At 46.7% G+C, this 20,128-nt stretch overlaps 1 protein-coding gene across 12 annotated transcripts in view; it reads right to left on the bottom strand.

The window, feature by feature from the left end:
• Positions 1-20,128, bottom strand: part of bbx (BBX high mobility group box domain containing) — a 282,578-nt gene that overhangs the window by 76,652 nt on the left and 185,798 nt on the right. For all 12 annotated transcript variants that reach the window (XM_072513622.1, XM_072513620.1, XM_072513624.1 and 9 more), the window contains one exon: positions 14,180-14,422. In XM_072513622.1, the coding sequence (XP_072369723.1) occupies positions 14,180-14,422 (243 nt within the window). The remainder of the gene's footprint in view (positions 1-14,179; positions 14,423-20,128) is intronic.

Here is a 20,128-nt window from a genome sequence, read left to right as displayed (position 1 = left end):
GATCTCTCTGCTCCTCCACATTGCCAAGAACGCTACCGTTAACCCTGTATTCCGCATTCATATTTGTCCTTCCAAAATGGACAACCTCACACTTTTCAGGGTTAAATTCCATCTGCCACTTCTCAGCCCAGCTCTGCATCCTATCTATGTCTCTTTGCAGCCGACAACAGCCCTCCTTACTATCCACAACTCCACCAATCTTCGTATCGTCTGCAAATTTACTGACCCACCCTTCAACTCCCTCATCCAAGTCATTAATGAAAATCACAAACAGCAGAGGACCCAGAACTGATCCCTGCGGTACGCCACTGGTAACTGGGATCCAGGCTGAATATTTGCCATCCACCACCACTCTCTGACTTCTAACGGTTAGCCAGTTCGTTATCCAACTGGCCAAATTTCCCACTATCCCATGCCTCCTTACTTTCTGCAGAAGCCTACCATGGGGAACCTTATCAAATGCCTTACTAAAATCCATGTACACTACATCCACTGCTTTACCTTCATCCACATGCTTGGTCACCTCCTCAAAGAATTCAATAAGATTTGTAAGGCAAGACCTACCACTCACAAATCCGTGCTGACTATCCCTAATCAAGCAGTGTCTTTCCAGATGCTCAGAAATCCTATCCCTCAGTACCCTTTCCATTACTTTGCCTACCACCGAAGTAAGACTAACTGGCCTGTAATTCCCAGGGTTATCCCTAGTCCCTTTTTTGAACAGGGGCACGACATTCGCCACTCTCCAATCCCCTGGTACCACCCCTGTTGACAGTGAGGACGAAAAGATCATTGCCAACGGCTCTGCAATTTCATCTCTTGCTTCCCATAGAATCCTTGGATATATCCCGTCAGGCCCGGGGGACTTGTCTATCCTCAAGTTTTTCAAAATGAAAACACATCTTCCTTCCTAACAAGTATTTCCTCGAGCTTACCAGTCTGTTTCACACTGTCCTCTCCAACAATATCGCCCCTCTCATTTGTAAATACAGAAGAAAAGTACTCGTTCAAGACCTCTCCTATCTCTTCAGACTCAATACACAATCTCCCGCTACTGTCCTTGATCGGACCTACCCTCGCTCTAGTCATTCTCATATTTCTCACATATGTGTAAAAGGCCTTGGGGTTTTCCTTGATCCTACCCGCCAAAGATTGTTCATGCCCTCTCTTAGCTCTCCTAATCCCTTTCTTCAGTTCCCTCCTGGCTATCTTGTATCCCTCCAATGCCCTGTCTGAACCTTGTTTCCTCAGCCTTACATAAGTCTCCTTTTTCCTCTTAACAAGACATTCAACCTCTCTTGTCAACCATGTTTCCCTCACTCGACCATCTCTTCCCTGCCTGACAGGGACATACATATCAAGGACACGTAGTACCTGTTCCTTGAACAAGTTCCACATTTCACTTGTGTCCTTCCCTGACAGCCTATGTTCCCAACTTATGCACTTCAATTCTTGTCTGACAACATTGTATTTACCCTTCCCCCAATTGTAAACCTTGCCCTGTTGCATGCACCTATCCCTCTCAATTACTAAAGTGAAAGTCACAGAATTGTGGTCAATATCTCCAAAATGCTCCCCCACTAACAAATCTATCACTTGCCCTGGTTCATTACCAAGTACTAAATCCAATATTGCCCCTCCTCTGGTCGGACAATCTACATACTGTGTTAGAAAAGCTTCCTGGACACACTGCACAAACACCATCCCATCCAAACTATTTGATCTAAAGAGTTTCCACTCAATATTTGGGAAGTTAAAGTCACCCATGACTACTACCCTGTGACTTCTGCACCTTTCCAAAATCTGTTTCCCAATCTGTTCCTCAACATCTCTGCTACTATTGGGGGGCCGAGAGAAAACTCCTGACAAGGTGACTGCTCCTTTCCTATTTCTGACTTCAACCCATACTACCTCATTAGGGTGATACTCCTCGAACTGCCTTTCTGCAGCTGTTATACTATCTCTAATTAACAATGCCACCCCCACACCTCTTTTACCCCCCTCCCTAATCTTATTGAAACATCTATAACCAGGGACCTCCAACAACCATTTCTGCCCCTCTTCTATCCAAGTTTCCGTGATGGCCACCACATCGTAGTCCCAAGTACCGATCCATGCCTTAAGTTCACCCACCTTATTCCTGATGCTTCTTGCGTTGAAGCATACACACTTCAACCCATCTCCGTGCCTGCAAGTACTCTCCTTTGTCAGTGTTCCCTTCCTCACTGCCTCATTACACGCTTTGGCATCCTGAATATCGGCTACCTTAGTTGCTGGACTACAAATCCGGTTCCCATTCCCCTGCCAAATTAGTTTAAACCCTCCCGAAGAGTACTAGAAAACCTCCCTCCCAGGATATTGGTGCCCCTCTGGTTCAGATGCAACCCGTCCTGCTTGTATAGGTCCCACCTTCCCCAGAATGCGCTCCAATTATCCAAATACCTGAAGCCCTCTCTCCTACACCATTCCTGCAGCCACGTGTTCAACTGCACTCTCTCCCTATTCCTAGCCTCGCTATCACGTGGCACCGGCAACAAACAAGAGATGACAACTCTGTCTGTCCTGGCTTTTAACTTCCAGCCTAACTCCCTAAACTTGTTTATTACCTCCACACCCCTTTTCCTACCTATGTCGTTGGTACCAATGTGCACCACGACTTCTGTCTGCTCGCCCTCCCCCTTAAGGATCCTGAAGACACGATCCGAGACATCCCTGACCCTGGCACCCGGGAGGCAACATACCTTCCGGGAGTCTCGCTCGCGACCACAGAATCTCCTATCTATTCCCCTAACCATTGAATCTCCTACAACTATTGCTTTTCTATTCTCCCCTCTTCCCTTCTGAGCCCCAGAGCCAGACTCAGTGCCAGAGACCTGGCCGCTAGGGCCTTCCCCCGGTATGTCATCCCCCCCAACAGCATCCAAAACGGTATACTTGTTTTGAAGGGGAATGGCCATGAGGGATCCCTGCACTGTCTGCCTGTTTGTTTTTTTCCCCCTGACTGTAACCCAGCTATTCTTATCCTGTACCTTGGGTGTGGTTACCTCCCTGTAACTCTTCTCAATCACCCCCTCTGCCTCCCGGATGATCCGAAGTTCATCCATCTTCAGCTCCAGTTCCCTAACACGGTCTTTGAGGAGCTGAAGTTGGGTGCACTTCCCGCAGGTATAGTCAGCGGGGACACCGGTGGTATCCCTCACCACCCACATCCGACAGGAGGAGCATGCAACTGGCCTAGCCTCCATCCCCTCTTACCTGACAGAATATAGCTGCCCTGTGGACTAACTAGATCTCCGCCCTCCGACTCTGCTCCCAGTCAGCTACACTTTCTGTAAACTCCTGGCTCTCTTCTCACTCTTTGCGGAAATGTCGGAAACAAAATGAAAGGAGCACCTTACTCCCTCCTCACCTAACTCCCTCGGTCACCAAACTCTTACTATAGCACTCAAAAAGCACCAAATTCAGCACTCAGTGCAAACAAAGTCTGCACTGTAGGGGATCACTTTTATACTTATTTCCTTATATTCCACACAGGCTTTGTCTGTTCCCAGCCTTCTAGCCCTGACAAATGCCTCCTTTTTCTTTTTGACGAGGCCTACAATATCTCTTGTTATCCAAGGTTCCCGAAATTTGCCGTATTTATCCTTCTTCCGCACAGGAACATGCCGGTCCTGAATTCCTTTCAACTGACATTTGAAAGCCTCCCACATGTCAGATGTTGATTTACCCTCAAACATCCTCCCCCAATCTAGGTTCTTCAGTTCCCGCCTAATATTGTTATAATTAGCCTTCCCCCAATTTAGCACATTCACCCTAGGACCACTCTTATCCTTGTCCACCAGCACTTTAAAACTTACTGAATTGTGGTCACTGTTCCCGAAATTCTCCCCTACTGAAACTGCTACCACCTGGCCGGGCTCATTCCCCAATACCAGGTCCAGTACAGCCCCTTCCCTAGTTGGACTGTCTACATATTGTTTTAAGAAGCCCTCTGGATGCTCCTTACAAACGCTGCCCCGTCCAGGCCCCTAACACTATGTGAGTCCCAGTCAATATTGGGGAAGTTGAAGTCTCCCATCACCACAACCCTGTTGTTTTTACTCGTTCCCAAAATCGGACTACCTATCTGCTCCTCTATCTCCCGCTGGCTGTTGGGAGGCCTGTAGTAAACCCCCAACATTGTGACTGCACCCTTCTTATTCCTGATCTCTACCCATATACCCTCGCTCCCTTCTGAGGTGTCCTCCCGTAGTACAGCTGTGATATTCTCCCTAACCAGTAGCGCAACTCCGCCACCCCTTTTACAACCCCCTCTATCCCTCCTGAAACATTTAAATCCTGGAACGTTTAGCTGCCAATCCTGCCCTTCCCTCAGCCAGGTCTCTGTAATGGCAACAACATCATAGTCCCAAGTACTAATCCAAGCTCTAAGTTCATCTGCCTTACCCGTAATACTTCTTGCATTGCACTTCAGGCCACCAGACCCGCTGTTTTCAGCAACATCTCTCTGTCTGCTCTTCCTCAGAGCCATATTGGCCCTATTCCCTAGTTCTCCCTCAATGCTTTCACCTTCTGACCTATTGCTCCGGTACCCACCCCTCTGCCATACTAGTTTAACCCCTCCCGTGTGACACTAGCAAACCTCGCGGCCAGGATATTTATGCCTCTCCAGTTTAGATGCAACCCGTCCTTCTTATACAGGTCACACCTGCCGCGGAAGAGCTCCCAGTGGTCTAGATAATGGAAACCCTCTCTCCTACACCAGCTGTTTAGCCACGCGTTTAGCTGCTCTATCTTCCTATTTCTAGCCTCACTGGCACGTGGCACAGGGAGTAATCCCGAGATTACAACCCTAGAGGTCCTGTCATTTAACTTTCTGCCTAGCTCCCTGAACTCCTGCTGCAGGAGTTCCTGATTATGTCATTAGTATCAATATGTTCAACGGCCTCGGCCTGTTTGCCCTCCCGCTTCAGGATGCCCGCTACCCGTTTGGAGACATCCTGGACCCTGGCACCAGGGAGGCAACATATCATCCTGGAGTCTCTTTCACGTCCACAGAAGCGCCTATCTGTGCCCCTGACTATAGAGTCCCCTATGACTATTGCTCTTCTGCACTTTGCCCCTCCCTGTTGAACATCAGAGCCAGCCGTGGTGCCATAACGAGCGTCGTAAATCTCACGAGAGGCCTCTGGCAAGATGTGCCGGTCTCTACACGTCCCTGGTCGGGGACAAGGCCGATAGATCGCGCCACAAATGCCGTTTCTCTCTCCACAGATGCCACCATGCCCGAGTATTTCTTGAATCTAATATTTTTTATTTTAGATTGCCAACTGCGGTTGCATTTGGATTTTATATAAACTAAATGGTAGAATTTCAACATCGTTCAGGAGCAGAGAAAGCGGAGTTATGTGGACACCAGCCTGTGTGATGGTAGACAAATTTAAAAAGCTGTTAAAAAGCTTTGGGATTCTTGGCTTTGTAAACCAGAGAATTAAATACAAAAGCAAGGTTTGTACAGGTTGAGCATCCCTTTTCCAAAATGCTTGGGGTCGAGGGTGTATCAGATTGTGGAATTTTTCAGATTTCGGAATATAATGTGCATCTGCGGCCAGTTGGGACGCGTGATGGGAACTGCGCATGTGCGGCACGGGTTGGGAACTGCGTATGTGCGGCACTGGTTGGGAACTGCGCATGTGCGGCACGGGTTGGGAACTACGCATGTGCTGCACGGGTTGGGAACTGCGCATGTGCTGCACGGGTTGGGAACTGCGCATGTGCTGCACGGATTGGGAACAGTGCATGTGCTGCACAGGTTGGGAACTGCGTATGTGCTGCATGGGTTGGGAACTGCGCAAGTGCTGCACGGGTTGGGAACTGCCTATGTGCTGCACGGGTTGGGAACTGTGCATGTGCTGCACGGGTTGGGAACTGCGCATGTGCGGCACGGGTTGGGAACTGCGCATGTGCTGCACGGGTTGGGAACTGCGTATGTGCTGCACGGGTTGGGAACTGCGCATGTGCTGCACGGGTTGGGAACTGCGCATGTGCTGCACGGGTTGGGAACTGCGCATGTGCTGCACGGATTGGGAACAGTGCATGTGCTGCACAGGTTGGGAACTGCGTATGTGCTGCATGGGTTGGGAACTGCGCAAGTGCTGCACGGGTTGGGAACTGCCTATGTGCTGCACGGGTTGGGAACTGCGCATGTGCGGCACGGGTTGGGAACTGCGCATGTGCTGCACGGGTTGGGAACTGCGCATGTGCTGCACGGGTTGGGAACTGCGTATGTGCTGCACGGGTTGGGAACTGCGCATGTGCTGCACGGGTTGGGAACTGCGCATGTGCTGCACGGGTTGGGAACTGCGGATGTGCTGCATGGGTTGGGAACTGCGCATGTGCTGCACGGATTGGGAACAGCGCATGTGCTGCACAGGTTGGGAACTGCGTATGTGCTGCATGGGTTGGGAACTGCGCAAGTGCTGCACGGGTTGGGAACTGCCTATGTGCTGCACGGGTTGGGAACTGTGCATGTGCTGCACGGGTTGGGAAATGCGCATGTGCAGCACGGGTTGGGAACTGCGCATGTGCTGCACGGGTTGGGAACTGCGCATGTGCTGCACGGGTTGGGAACTGCGCATGTGTTGCATGGGTTGGGAACTGCGTATGTGCTGCACGGGTTGGGAACTGCGCATGTGCTGCACGGGTTGGGAACTGCGCATGTGCTGCACGGGTTGGGAACTGCGCATGTGCTGCACGGGTTGGGAACTGCGGATGTGCTGCATGGGTTGGGAACTGCGCAAGTGCTGCACGGGTTGGGAACTGCGCAAGTGCTGCACGGGTTAGGAACTGCACGTGTGGCACGGGTTGGGAACTGCGCATCGTCTAGGAACCTTCCCAGAGCCTTGTAGGATTTCCCACTCATGATGTCACACGGCGCTTGAAAAAAAGTGCAGATTTTGGAATTTTTCCTTTTTCGGAATTTCGGGTAACGGATGCTCAACCTCTAATGCTAAACCTTTTCTGTGCTTCAGTTGTGATATTGTGCTCCATTTCGGGCGTCAAACTTTAGGAATGCTAACAAAGCCCGAGGGAAGTTGCAGAAGAGATTAACTTGAACAGAACCAGGGATGAGGGGCTTCAGTTATGTGGAGAGACTGGAGAACTTGGAACAGAGGAGATTTGATGTAGTGGTTCAAAATCATGAACTGTTCTGATAAGGGTAAATAAGTGAACCTGTTTCCTGCAGCAAAAGAGTCAGTAACAAGAGGGCACAAATTTAACACAATTGGCAAAAAGAGGTTATACAAGAATACATTAATTTACACAGCAAGTGTTGTGAATCTAAATGCAGTCTCCAAGGGTGGCGGTAGCAGATTCAGCAGCAACAACATTCAAAAGAAAATTGGAGAAATACCTGAAAGGAAAAAAAATAACAAGTCTACATAGGGAAAGAGAAAGGGAATGTGATTAATTGTACGGATCTACCAAAGAGCCTGCGCAGGGACAATGGGTTGAATGGCCTCCCCTTGTGTTGTATCATTCTGTGATACTATAAATGGCACTGTGCACAATAGTGTATGAAAATATCATTATTTGTAACACATACCCAGACTATAACCTGCTAGTGCAACTGAAAGTTTGGTTTATCAACTGAATCTACATAAGCAGACAGGAGTGCAGTTCATCACTGCTTAGTTAGTTTCACTGCTTTATGCACAACACACACCATATATATTATTTCAAACAAATACCATGTTCCCTGTAGATGGCCCAGCTGATAACTAAAACTATACCCTTTCAAAGTTGTTTTGTACTCCCAGGTAGTGGATGAATTAAAGTGACAGGCGACCCTCTGTTTGTTTAGAGTCAGTTCCTGTACTGGCAATGTACAAAACTCACTGTATATTTTGTAATAGTATCATTGACACTCCTGGGGGGATAAAAATAATCAAGAGGAAGGGGTAAAGATCTGCCTTCACTTGGTCCAGCCCTTGTACTTGTCATCAATTGAGGGGCAACATTGACAGAAATAGTTGCATAGCCTATCCAACTCCATTTGCCTTGGTAAAACTAACCATTCTGGGGTGAGCAGTGATAGGAAACATGGAGGTAAGAGAGGGTTAAAATAGAACTTCAGCACACAGTGCATTATAGGCAGAAAGGCCCTCTCTACAACATCATTGTATGGATGATGAGAGAACATTGCTAACCCAATATGATCTTGGAAACGAGTTAAATGAGCTGAACAAAAATTGAAAACAAAGATGCCTGAACGATTGAGTCATCTTCATGCATGTCAATTGTAGAACTTTACCCACCGGTATGTACAGTATGATGTGTAAAACAGTAAAACCTATGATTTATGGGGTGGCACAGTGGTTAGCACTGCTGCCTCACAGCGCCAGAGACGCGTGTTTGATTCCGACCTAGAGTGACTGTGTGGAGTTTATACATTCACCCAGTGTCTGCGTTGGTTTCCTACGGGTGCTCCGGTTTCCTCCCACAATCCAGTTTAGGTGGATTGGGCATGCTAAATGCCCCTTAGTGTCCAAAGGTTAGGTGGGGTTATGGGGATATGGCAGGGTGCAGGCCTAAGTAGGATGCTCTTTGAGGGTCAGCCAAATGGCCTCCATCTGCACAGTAGGGATTCTATTATTCTAAATTTGTTCTTAGATTTATTTCCCAGAAGTTAAATTTTTTTAAAAACTCTTTTAGCCTGATCCTCTTCCTCTCAGTTGGTCTGGAAGAAACGTGAGCCACTGAGTTAAACACTGCAGTTGAGTCCCGATGGTGTCATATACTGCATATTGCATACAGGATCATACAACTTGAATGGGTGCCCTTGCCAACTGCTCAGCTGAGAAAGTTAAAATCCCATCAGCTCCTCTGATATAAATTTAGTGGCATTGGAGGCAGTTCAGAGGAGATTCACTTGGTTGATTCCAGAGATGAGGGGTTTGTCATATGAAGAGAGATTGAACAGTTTGAGCCTATACTCTCTGGAGTTCAGAAAAATGGGGGGAGATCAAATTGAGGTATACAAGGTGATAAACGGTATGGATAAAGTCGACGTGGAGCAGATGTTTCCTCTTGTGGGCATTCTAGAACGAGAGGTCATAGCCTGAGGATATGAGGTAGCAAATTTAACATTGAGTTGAGGAGAAACTACTCCCAAAGGGTTGTGAATCTGGGGAGTTCGCTACCCCAGAGTGCGGTGGATGCTGGGACAGTGAGTAAATTTAAGGAGGAGTTAGACAGATTTTTAATTGGCAATGTGTTGAAGAGTTATGGAGAACGGGCAGGACGGTGGAGTTAAGGCAAGGATGAGGTTAGCCATGATCGAATGTCAGAGCAGAGTCAATGGGCCAACTGGTCTAATTCTGCTCCTGTACATATCTTGTATTGCATAAAGGATCCCACTAGCTTCGAATGGGTGCACCTGTCAAGTGCTCAGCTGAGCAAGTTAAAATCCCATCAGCTCGTATGATTTAAATCAACCAGTTCTCAGGTTGCCATATGGGGTTTGGAAAAAGTAAAAACTTGGGTGGCGCAGCTAAATAAATGTTTCAATATTTAAACTGCAATTTTAGCTGTCCACCCACCAGTTTCCACATGACAGGGATGGTTAATATACTCTCAATTATAGAACTTGAAGGTCAGCAAGGTGGTTAGCACTGCTGCCTCACGGCGCTGAGATCCCAGATTCGATTCCAGCTCTGGGTCACTGTCCATGTGGAGTTTGCACATTCTCCCTGTGTATTGTGGGTTTCGCCCCCACAACCCAAAGATGTGCAAGGTAGGTGGATTGGCCACGCTAAATTGCCCCTTAATTGGAAAAAATGAATTGGGTACTCGAAATTTTTTTTTTTTAAACTATACAACTTGCACATCGGAAGTGGATGAGTAAAGGTTCTTGCAAGTTTGGAATTTTCTTCTGAGAAATGTCAATTAAGAGTAAGGGCACCAGGCCATTGCTGCTTATCGTATATATGTATCATATTTACAGTAGCGGATTTCTCAGCAGATCACCTCTGTCATTACATAGAACTATAGAATTTAGTTTACAGTGACTAGTTACTCCTATAAAACTACATGGTTAACTTGGGAAATATAAAGCATTTTCTCTTTGACTCATCTTACATTATGGAAGCGGCAGTAAATAGAAACCCAAAACAGTTCGTTTGCCCCGATAGAGGATCTGGAACCTATACAAAAAGGGTAAGCAACAGAATGTCTCCTTAACCAATCAGATAGTTAGGATCCAATTAGGGATCAATAACTTGACAAAGTTTGAAATCCCAATAACCCACGAAGAGAATAAACCCACAAGATCCTACAGTTTTAAAAGAAATAAAATAAACTTTACTATGCAAAGTCAGAAAGTTTAAACAATCTATCTTATACTCCAACATTCAGAATTAATGTGAGGTAAATATGAATCAACAGGCAAACTGTAGTCAAACATACACAATGCACATTAAATGGCAGATGCAAACAAGGCAGATACCAGGGATTTTACAGCAACCTACCCATATGTCAGGGACCATTGAGAGTCACAAAATCTAGGTAAACCTCAGGAGGGATTTCAACTCTTCACTTAAGAAGATTCAGCCTCTGAATTCCCTCAAAGTCACTCTAATTTAGACAGCGTCAATGAGAATTTAATCTCTTCTCCTGAGACTGTGTTCATAAAGCTTCACTAAGCTGACACCGCGTTTCTTTGAACTGCTGTCTCCCACCACAATTATCCATAAATGGCTCCCAGACTTCTCTGAGCTCTACCTCTTTGGCACGGAACCCGTCACCTTCTGCCATCTTCTCAACTTCCCAGGACATCTTGGAGCCCCAACTGCCTGGAGTCTGCTAACCAGCTCCCAGGACCTCGGAGAGCTGTAAACCACACAAGGTCCAACTGGAATCAACCCTTTTCCCATCAAACATACAGATACATTGAAACTAGAGAACTTTCTTGAGCTCCATCCATCTCCACTGAATGCTTTTAAAATGATTTAGCTCTTACATCCAAACAAAACATCTCAATAGAGTGGTTTAATGGCTCCATCAGTCCCAACCTGACTCTATTGAACAAACATAGGCAACATTCCGACTGCCATTTTCTTTTAGGTGTTCTGGCAATATCTAAAGCCCAGCATTTTAGTTAACTTATCTCCACAACAATCCTGCCAGAATAAACTTTACCTCGAAAATATTATCAACCATGAACTAGATATTAATCACAAATTGCAGAATCATTCCTGAGGCATGCAGAGTCTGCACCAGGAATTGTAACTTGGAATATTTAATTCAATTTAAAATCATGTAGAAAAACACAACAAAGGAAAAGAAAGATCGGATTATGAGGAAGATAAAAGGGATAGAACAAAAAAGTGAGTTAAGAAAAAAAACATGGGGCGGGATTTACCGGCTGTCATTGCCGGCGGGAAATTCCAGTTCCGCAGCGGCGCGCGGGTTTCCCAGCGACGAGGGGTGGAAATCCCATTGACAATGCGGGACCGGTAGATCCAGCTGTTGAGCCACCTCCACAGCCTAAAAACACGCAGCGGATGGTCGGTTAATCCCCCCTATTATCTTAATTTTTTAAAAAATCAACAATAATTAAAGCCTGGAGGAAGGAGGCTGCATATTTTTAAAGTTAATTTACGGGTGGGCAGCATGGTGGCGCAGTGGGTTAGCCCTGCTGCCTCACGGTGCCGAGGTCCCAGGTTCGATCCCGGCTCTGCGTCACTTTCTGTGTGGAATTTGCACATTCTCCCAATGTTTGCGTGGGTTTCGCCCACACCACCCAAAGATGTGCAGGCTAGGGGATTGGCCATGCTAAATTGCCCCTTAATTGGAAAACATTAATTGGGTACTCTAAATTTTTTTTTTTTTTTTTAAAGTTAATTTACAATGTCAGGGGTGATGTTTGGCAGTAATTCAGACTCATTACACTATTAAAAATTCACTTACACTAAAATGGATAAGAATTAATCTTCTTCTGCAAGTTTAGTGTGTATCTAGTTGGCAACTAATCCAACTTCATCTATTTCAATGTTGAGTCTCAATGAAGCTTCTGGAAGAGGACAACTCAAACCAGCAACTTCTTGATTTTCCCATTTAGTTACACATGTGCAGCAACAAGTTGCCATCCAATTAAGGGCAGCACGGTAGCATTGTGGATAGCACACTTGCTTCACAGTTCCAGGGTCCCAGGTTCGATTCTGGCTTGGGTCACTGTCTGTGCGGAGTCTGCACATCCTTCCAGTGTGTGTGTGGGTTTCCTCCGGGTGCTCCGGTTTCCTCCCACAGTCCAAAGATGTGCAGGTTAGGTGGATTGGCCATGCTAAAATTGTCCTTAGTGTCCAAAATTGCCCTTAGTGTTGGGTGGGGTTAGTGGGTTATGGGGATAGGGTGGAGGTGTGGACCTTGGGTAGGGTGCTCTTTCCAAGAGCCGGTGCAGACTCGATGGGCCGAATGGCCTCCTTCTGCACTGTAAACTCTGTGATCTATGAATTTACTCCTTAATAATAATGGGGACCGATAGTGGTGGTGTTCCTGCCACCCCAAATTCCGACCCATATTTCAAAGTGGTTACAGCTAATCTGTTGTTCAGTCCTGATGAGTAAGAGAAGCAGATGTGTCCTATAACATCAGCGGAGGTGATTCCTGCAGAATGCATCGGATACTGATGAAAATATTATTAGAGATAAAATCCATTTGGTTTCTTTCCAGAGGAACGGAGTGCAAGGTTTTTCAACGTGGCCCTAGCAGGTTTATAAAAAGAACTTCCACTTGCACTGGGAAGCAACCTATTGGAGCTAGTAAATTCAAGTTTTGCAGCGATGTAGTTCACTAATGTGCGATGTTCATTTCACGTCTTCCATAATTAAATTAAATGGAAATGTTTAGGGATCCACAGAGAAATCCTTCAGTCACCAATTACTGTTGGTATTAATGTTGTTAAAAATACATATACCTTCAATTTTAAAATGGAGCACCTTGATTCAAGTCACCCGTCTTGTATGTGTAAGGGCCCTTCCAGTTTGTTCCCTGTTTATTCTCTTATTTGCCCTTTCTTTTATTCTTGCTATTACATTTTTGACCCATGGATTATTTATGGTCATCGATTTTAAGGTAGCCTGCCATTTTAATTCAAGATGCCAGCATTGGACTGGGGTGGGCACAGTACGAAGTCTTACAACACCAGGTTAAAGTCCAACAGGTTTGTTTGGAGTCACCAGCTTTCGGAGCGCAGCTCCTTCATCAGGTGAGTCTGCTGATGGAAGGAGCTGCGCTCCGAAAGCTAGTGACTCCAAGCAAACCTGTTGGACTTTAACCTGCTTTTAATTCAAGCAGAAGGAAGTGATGGCCTCTCCCTTCAATTCAAACAGCAGGATTCAGGTGGCCAATGAATTGGCCCAAAGGGCTGTGCTTTGTCTGGTAATAGGTTGTGATGGGATATTACTCCTCTGGAATGTCTTTCAGAGCTACGAGTTTCCATTTCAGTTTCACTTTTGGTTCTGGCAGCGGAGGGAACAGACCCAGCAAAACCCTCTCCAGAAAACAGCTGCCAGGCCTCTACAAACAAAATCCAGTTAACTCTCTCACTCTCCCCAATTAGCCTGTGAACGTTGAATCACTGAAAACAGAACCTGAACGAACCGAGAGCAAAGTCTGATGAAACAGGACTCTGTCTCTCCAGGACAATTGAGTATAGGCTGCATAACAAGGACTGTGATTTTCCCAAGCTTATTGTGGAGAAAGCCTGCAAGGATCCATCATCTAAAGCAAAGACTCTTTTCTCTTTCATTTTCCCCCTTTCCCCACCTGTGCGCTTGTGTCTTTGTGTGCAGAAGGTGGGGGAGGCAAGTTACAGTAAGAGTTAGGCACTGATTAATATTTAACCAACTGTATCTGCTGCATGTTTCACCATTAATCGGGTTAAAAATAACAGTACTTGCGTTTCAACCAACAAGCCTGTAATTATTGGGCAGCCAAGGGCAAAGACTTTGGGCACTTCTATAAGAATTATTGGTTAATTCACATGTCTTGTGACTCCGGGACACGTGGGGCTGGAATTGACTAGCCCAGGGTGACAGAACATATGCAAGAAATTGAGCTCATTGCACTGGCAATCACAAAATAAATATTACATTTGAATGCAGCTATGCTGGCTCACCTCCTTTGCCAGGTCAGTGTATTTCTGCTTCTCCTTTGGGTCTAAGACAGACCACCAGTCAGCCAGAATCTTGGTCGCACCACGGTTGTCTAGGCGCGGATGTTGCTGACGAACCAGAGAACGATGGCGTTTGCAAAACAAAAGAAATGCATTCATTGGTCTGCGAGCTCGCTGTTCAGAGGAGTCATCATCTTCTGTCTCATCTGCCTCATGTTCAAGACCCTCTGTACTCATCAAAGCGTCCTGTAGCAAGAATATAGAGATATCTGTGAATATATTTTACAAGGACAACGATGACCTCCACTGTGAAACAGACATCAGTTTCCTATTGAAACCTTCGTTTGGAGGTTTGCAAGGTTCATTGTTACATACAGGGACACAGGAGATCTTTTAAAGAGCTATCCTCATGCTGCATTAAGTGTAGCTAATGTTTAAAAGGTCTATATATATATGTACTAATTGATTTCCTTATTTGCCACAATTGTTTTCCTCTGTGAACTCATGCACAATCCAATATACTGATGATTATTTGAAGTAAAATTTTGAGTTGATTACTCAGCATACTAGTACAGTTCCATGTACTCCAAAGAAAAAATGCTGGAAAATCTCAGCAGGTCTGGCACATCTGCAGGGAGAGAAAAGAGCTAACGTTTCAAGTCCAGATGACCCATTGTCCACAGTTCCATGTACTACTGCATAGTAAGGAACGATTTAATGGCTGCGTCGCGCTCAACGATGATCCGTGCGAGCCTGTTAAGATCGTGGGAGAGGCCCAAATCAGAAACTACACCTGGTGCCAACCGATTTGCGATCTAACTGGCTGCTCCCATTGGCAGTTCCGGACCCTGCCTAGATGTGGCGAGATACCAATATTCATCATTTAAAACCAATCCCCATCTCATTAATGAGATGGATGCCTTGTCTAACAGCATCCTGCGATCTAACTGGCTCCCAGCGAGAGATCGCGCAAGTACTGGCCCACACAAAAATGGACCAGGCGGAACTGCACCTGGGGCGTCTTACAGGCCATTGGATACCTCTGGGTGATCAGGACAGGGTGGCACTCTGGCTCTCCCACTGGCACCCAGGCACCTTGGCACTGCCAGGGTGCCACAGAAAGGGTGTCTGGGTGGTACTGCCAAAGGCCAGGGCCTGAAGGGGGGGCCATGCCCATGAAAGGGAGGAAATGAGGGGGATATGGAAGGTGGGGGCCTGAAAGGAGGCGTGGGAGGACTTGAAAAGGGGGGTCTCCTCAGCGACCCCATAGCGGGCTGTCATCAATATGAGTGGGGTAATGCCCATGTGAACGGGTGATGACATTGCCCGTGGGTGGTGCCTAAATTATAGTAGCCCAAAGGGTGCCCTGATCTCGAAGTGAACTTGTGGATCCACCCCCACCCATAGGCAATGTCACCCCCACACACATGGGGACTATCTCACACCAACCAAGTGAGGACACCCAACTATGGGGTCCCTCCTCTTCAGCCCCCCCCCCCCACCTCCCAAGCCCTCTTACAGACCTCTCCCCTTCCAGTACTCTCACCCATCACACCCCCAACCTCGAGGCACCTACTTACCGTCCCTCAATAACCCCACCCTTCAAACCCCCCACCACTCTCCTTTCATGGGCATGGCCCCCCTTGGGCCTGGACCCTTGGCATGCCACCCTGGCACCTGGGCACCCTTGCACTGCCACCCTCCCACTCGGTCAGTGCTTCTGCTGATGTGGCAGTGCCACCCAGGCACCTTGACAGTGCCAGGGTGGTCGTGCCAAGGTGCCAGCTGGGCAGTGCAAAGTGCACACATTCCAGACGGAAGGCCAGGTAGCCACTCTGCACTGACACTGACCACCCCGGGTTCTCCAATAGCCTGAGTGCCATCCCGTTTGTGTGGACCAATGCTGAATGGCATTCGGCTGTGGCCTGGGGAAGCTGGTGAATCCTGCGAGGCCGATGGATTCCAGGGAAGTTTGCTGAAGTCGGTTTAAAACCAGCTTTGGTGCGCGTCGTTTGGTCCCACCCCTTGTGGGTGGGATCCTGACTCGGACGCCTTGCTGGACTTGGGCAAATCCTACCAGGCGTGAAGACTTCCGGGAAGCCCGCGAGAGCTCGCCCAGCATTCACCGGCCGCACCGCACCGCACTTGAACGAGAGCGCAATGCAGCCGGTGGACTGCACCCTAAGTGTGGGCTAGCTCAGTCAGAAATTCCCGAGGATCCAAAAAAATTACGAAGTGTGGTCAGATAGCGGTGGGGAAGTCGATGACTGAGCCAAGGAGAAACTCCCAGCCAAACGTGTCTAAAACGACACTTTGAAACTCTTACGTTAAATCGTGCCCCTGATTGTAAGGATGAGGATATCAGAATGTTTGGCAGCCTTCTGGAGTTCGTTAAACATGGCGGACACCCAATTTGTAAAACTGCTGCAGTCGCTAGGAGGAATCATTCGAAGCACTGTGCACAACCACTGTTGTCCTTTAGTGCATACGCAAAAGCACAGCCCACGGCTGTAATGCTGTGTCAGGTGACTATTTTGATCCATCTGCGGACTGGCACCTAACCTCTCCTCTACACTGGCATGAAATAGTGTAATTCTATTACCAAATTAAGTGTTATTGTTTTGGAATACAGGAATTACATATTACACTGTTAAGCTCAGGATTTGAAAGTCAGCCAGAAATGGGTCTCTGTTGGTTTCCCGGCTTCACCTGTGGGAGTGGTTTATGAGTTGGACCAAGTTGTGGGAGTATGCCAATTCAACCGGCTAATGGTTTAGAGAAAGCCTGCTCCATGGTTTTGGCTCGTGGCATAACTGGAATACAAAATCTAGTAAGATCGGCTGCAGCTTGACATAAAGGGGTGCAATCATGACCGAATATTGTTTACAATATTGATCGGAATACATGAATAACATTCCTTTGGAGGCTTGAATTGTAGGTGCTGGAGCAAGTTGGACTGAAACACAGTATTAAAGAACTAAAGATTGCCAAATCCCAGCTTCCTGGTACCCGGCACTTGCTGGAATTAGGGTCAGGGCAATGATGTGTATATTCCTCACACAGGTTCCTTCTGGAGCTCGTTAAACATGGTGGACACCCAATTTGTAAACTACTGCAATCGCTGGGAGGAATCATTCAAAGCACTGTGCACAACTACTGTTGTCCTTTAGCGCAAAAGCACAAACAAATGCTGAAGTGTCCAGACCACAGTGTTCCTCGGAAGCAAGAGCTAGGCAGCCAGCATTTAACTTTTAACAAACCAGGGGTACTGTGAATGACTCAGTTGGCTTGTGCCTACATCAGAGAAACCAACAAGTCCAACCCTTCCCTTTGGGGAGGCTCTGGAAATCCTGAAACAACACGAAGTGGGTGCAAATCCTATATATGAGGATACGGAGGGAACAGGAATACCAGAGCCAGTGAGTTCAGTTTCTCGTATGTTACATTTTACAAAGTATGCCATGGCCAAGGAGAGAATACAGATGGTCAGACCATATCTGAGAAGTTATAGTTACAGGACGGACTGGAGAAACTAGGATTCTTTGCCCTGGAACAGAGAAGTGATAAGAGGAGAGCTGATAAAATTATTGAAGTTTTTTCGATAAGGTAAACAGGGAAAAGCACCTTCTATTTTTAATAACAAGAAACAACAAATCTGCATCAAAAGAACAAGCGAGAGGTGAGGATGCCTTTCTGCAGAAGGTCCTTAGGGCGTGGAATCCCTGCTAGAAACAGCGGTGAAAATGGCTTTGTCCTTTTCTGTAAAAATCTATGATTCTAAATCGAAGAAAGTAGAAAAATGACAGGATATAGAATCGAAAGGTGAGTGGCCAGAGAGGCTTAAGAAGCTTGGAGGTGCCGGTGGGGGGAGGGGCGACACTAAAAAGGATGACTTTGGATTTGGCAATGTTAAGCCAGAGGAAATTACAAATAGAACATAACAGCGCAGTACAGGCCCTTCGGCCCTCGATGTTGGGCCGACCTGTGAAACCACTCTAAAGCCCATCTACACTATTCCCTTATCGTCCATATGTCTATCCAATGACCATTTGAATGCCCTTAGTGTTGGCGAGTCCACTACTGTTGCAGGCAGGGCATTCCACGCCCTTACTACTCTCTGAGTAAAGAACCTACCTCTGACATCTGTCCTATATCTATCTCCCCTCAATTTACAGCTATGTCCCCTCGTGCAAGACATCACCATCCAAGGAAAAAGGCTCTCACTGTCCACCCTATCCAATCCTCTGATCATCTTGTATGCCTCAATTAAGTCACCTCTTAACCTTCTTCTCTCTAACGAAAACAGCCTCAAGTCCCTCACCCTTTCCTCATAAGATCTTCCCTCCATACCAGGCAACATTCTGGTAAATCTCCTCTGCACCCTTTCCAATGCTTCCACATCTTTCCTAGAATGCGGCGACCAGAATTGCATGCAATACTCCAAATGCGGCCACACCAGAGTTTTGTACAGCTGCAACATGACCTCATGGCTCCGAAACTCAATCCCTCTACCAATAAAAGCTAACACATCGTATGCCTTCTTAACAATCCTCTCAACCTGGGTGGCAACTTTCAGGGATCTATATACATGGACACCGAGATCTCTCTGCTCATCCACACTGCCAAGAATCTTACCATTAGCCCAATACTCTGTCTTCCTGTTATTCCTTGCAAAATGAATCACCTCACACTTTTCTGCATTAAACTCCATTTGCCACCTCTCAGCCCAGCGCTGCAGCTTATGTCCCCTCTGTAACTTGTAACATCCTTCCACACTGTCCACAACGCCACCGACTTTAGTGTCATCTGCAAATTTACTCACCCATCCTTCTACGCCCTCCTCCAGGTTATTTATAAAAATGACAAACAGCAGTGGCCCCAAAACAGATCCTTGTGGTGCACCACTAGTAACTGGACTCCAGTCTGAACATTTCCCATCAACCACCACCCTTTGTCTTCTTCCAGCTAGCCAATTTCTGATCCAAACTGCTAAATCACCCTGAATCCCATTCCTCCGTATTTTCTGCAGTAGCCTAACGTGGGGAACCTTATCAAACGCTTTACTGAAATCCATATACACCACATCAACTGCTTTACCCTCATCCACCTGTTTGGTCACCTTCTCAAAGAACTCAATAAGGTTTGTGAGGCACGACCTACCCTTCAGAAAACCGTGGTGACTATCTCTAATTAAATTATTCCTTTCCAGATGATTATACATCCTATCTCTTATAAACCTTTCCAAGATTTTTCCCACAACAGAAGTAAGGCTCACTGGTCTATAGTTACCGGGGTTGTCTCTACTCCCTTTCATGAACAAGGGGACAACATTTGCTATCCTCCAGTCTTCTGGCACTATTCCTGTAGACAAAGATGACTTAAAGATCAAAGCCAAAGGCTCAGCAATCTCCTCTCTTGCTTCCCAAAGAATCCTAGGATAAATCCCATCCGGCCCAGAGGACTTATCTATTTTCACACTTTCCAGAATTGCTAACACCTCTTCCTGATGAACCTCAAGCCCTTCTAGTCTAGTAGCCTGAATCTCAGATTTCTCCTCGACAACATTGTCTTTTTCCTGTGTGAATACTGACGAAAAATATTCATTTAGCATCTCTCCTATCTCCTCGGACTCCACGCACAACTTCCCACTACTGTCCTTGACTGGCCCTACTCTTACCCTTTTGAGTAAGTTTATTCCTGATATATCTATAGAAAGCTTTAGGGTTATCCTTGATCCTACCTGCCAAAGACTTCTCATGTCCCCTCCTGCCTCTTCTTAGCTCTCTTTAGGTCCTTCCTAGCTAACTTGTAACTCTCGAGCGCCCTAACTGAACCTTCATGTCTCATCTTTACATAAGCCTCCTTCTTCCTCTTGACAAGTGTTTCGACTGCTTTAGTAAACCGCGGTTCCCTTGCTCGACCACTTCCTCCCTGCCTGACAGGTACATACTT

The sequence above is a fragment of the Scyliorhinus torazame genome, chromosome 8 (assembly GCF_047496885.1).
Source record: "Scyliorhinus torazame isolate Kashiwa2021f chromosome 8, sScyTor2.1, whole genome shotgun sequence".
Classification (NCBI taxonomy): domain Eukaryota; kingdom Metazoa; phylum Chordata; class Chondrichthyes; order Carcharhiniformes; family Scyliorhinidae; genus Scyliorhinus; species Scyliorhinus torazame.
This window is presented reverse-complemented; position numbering and strand designations above follow the sequence as displayed.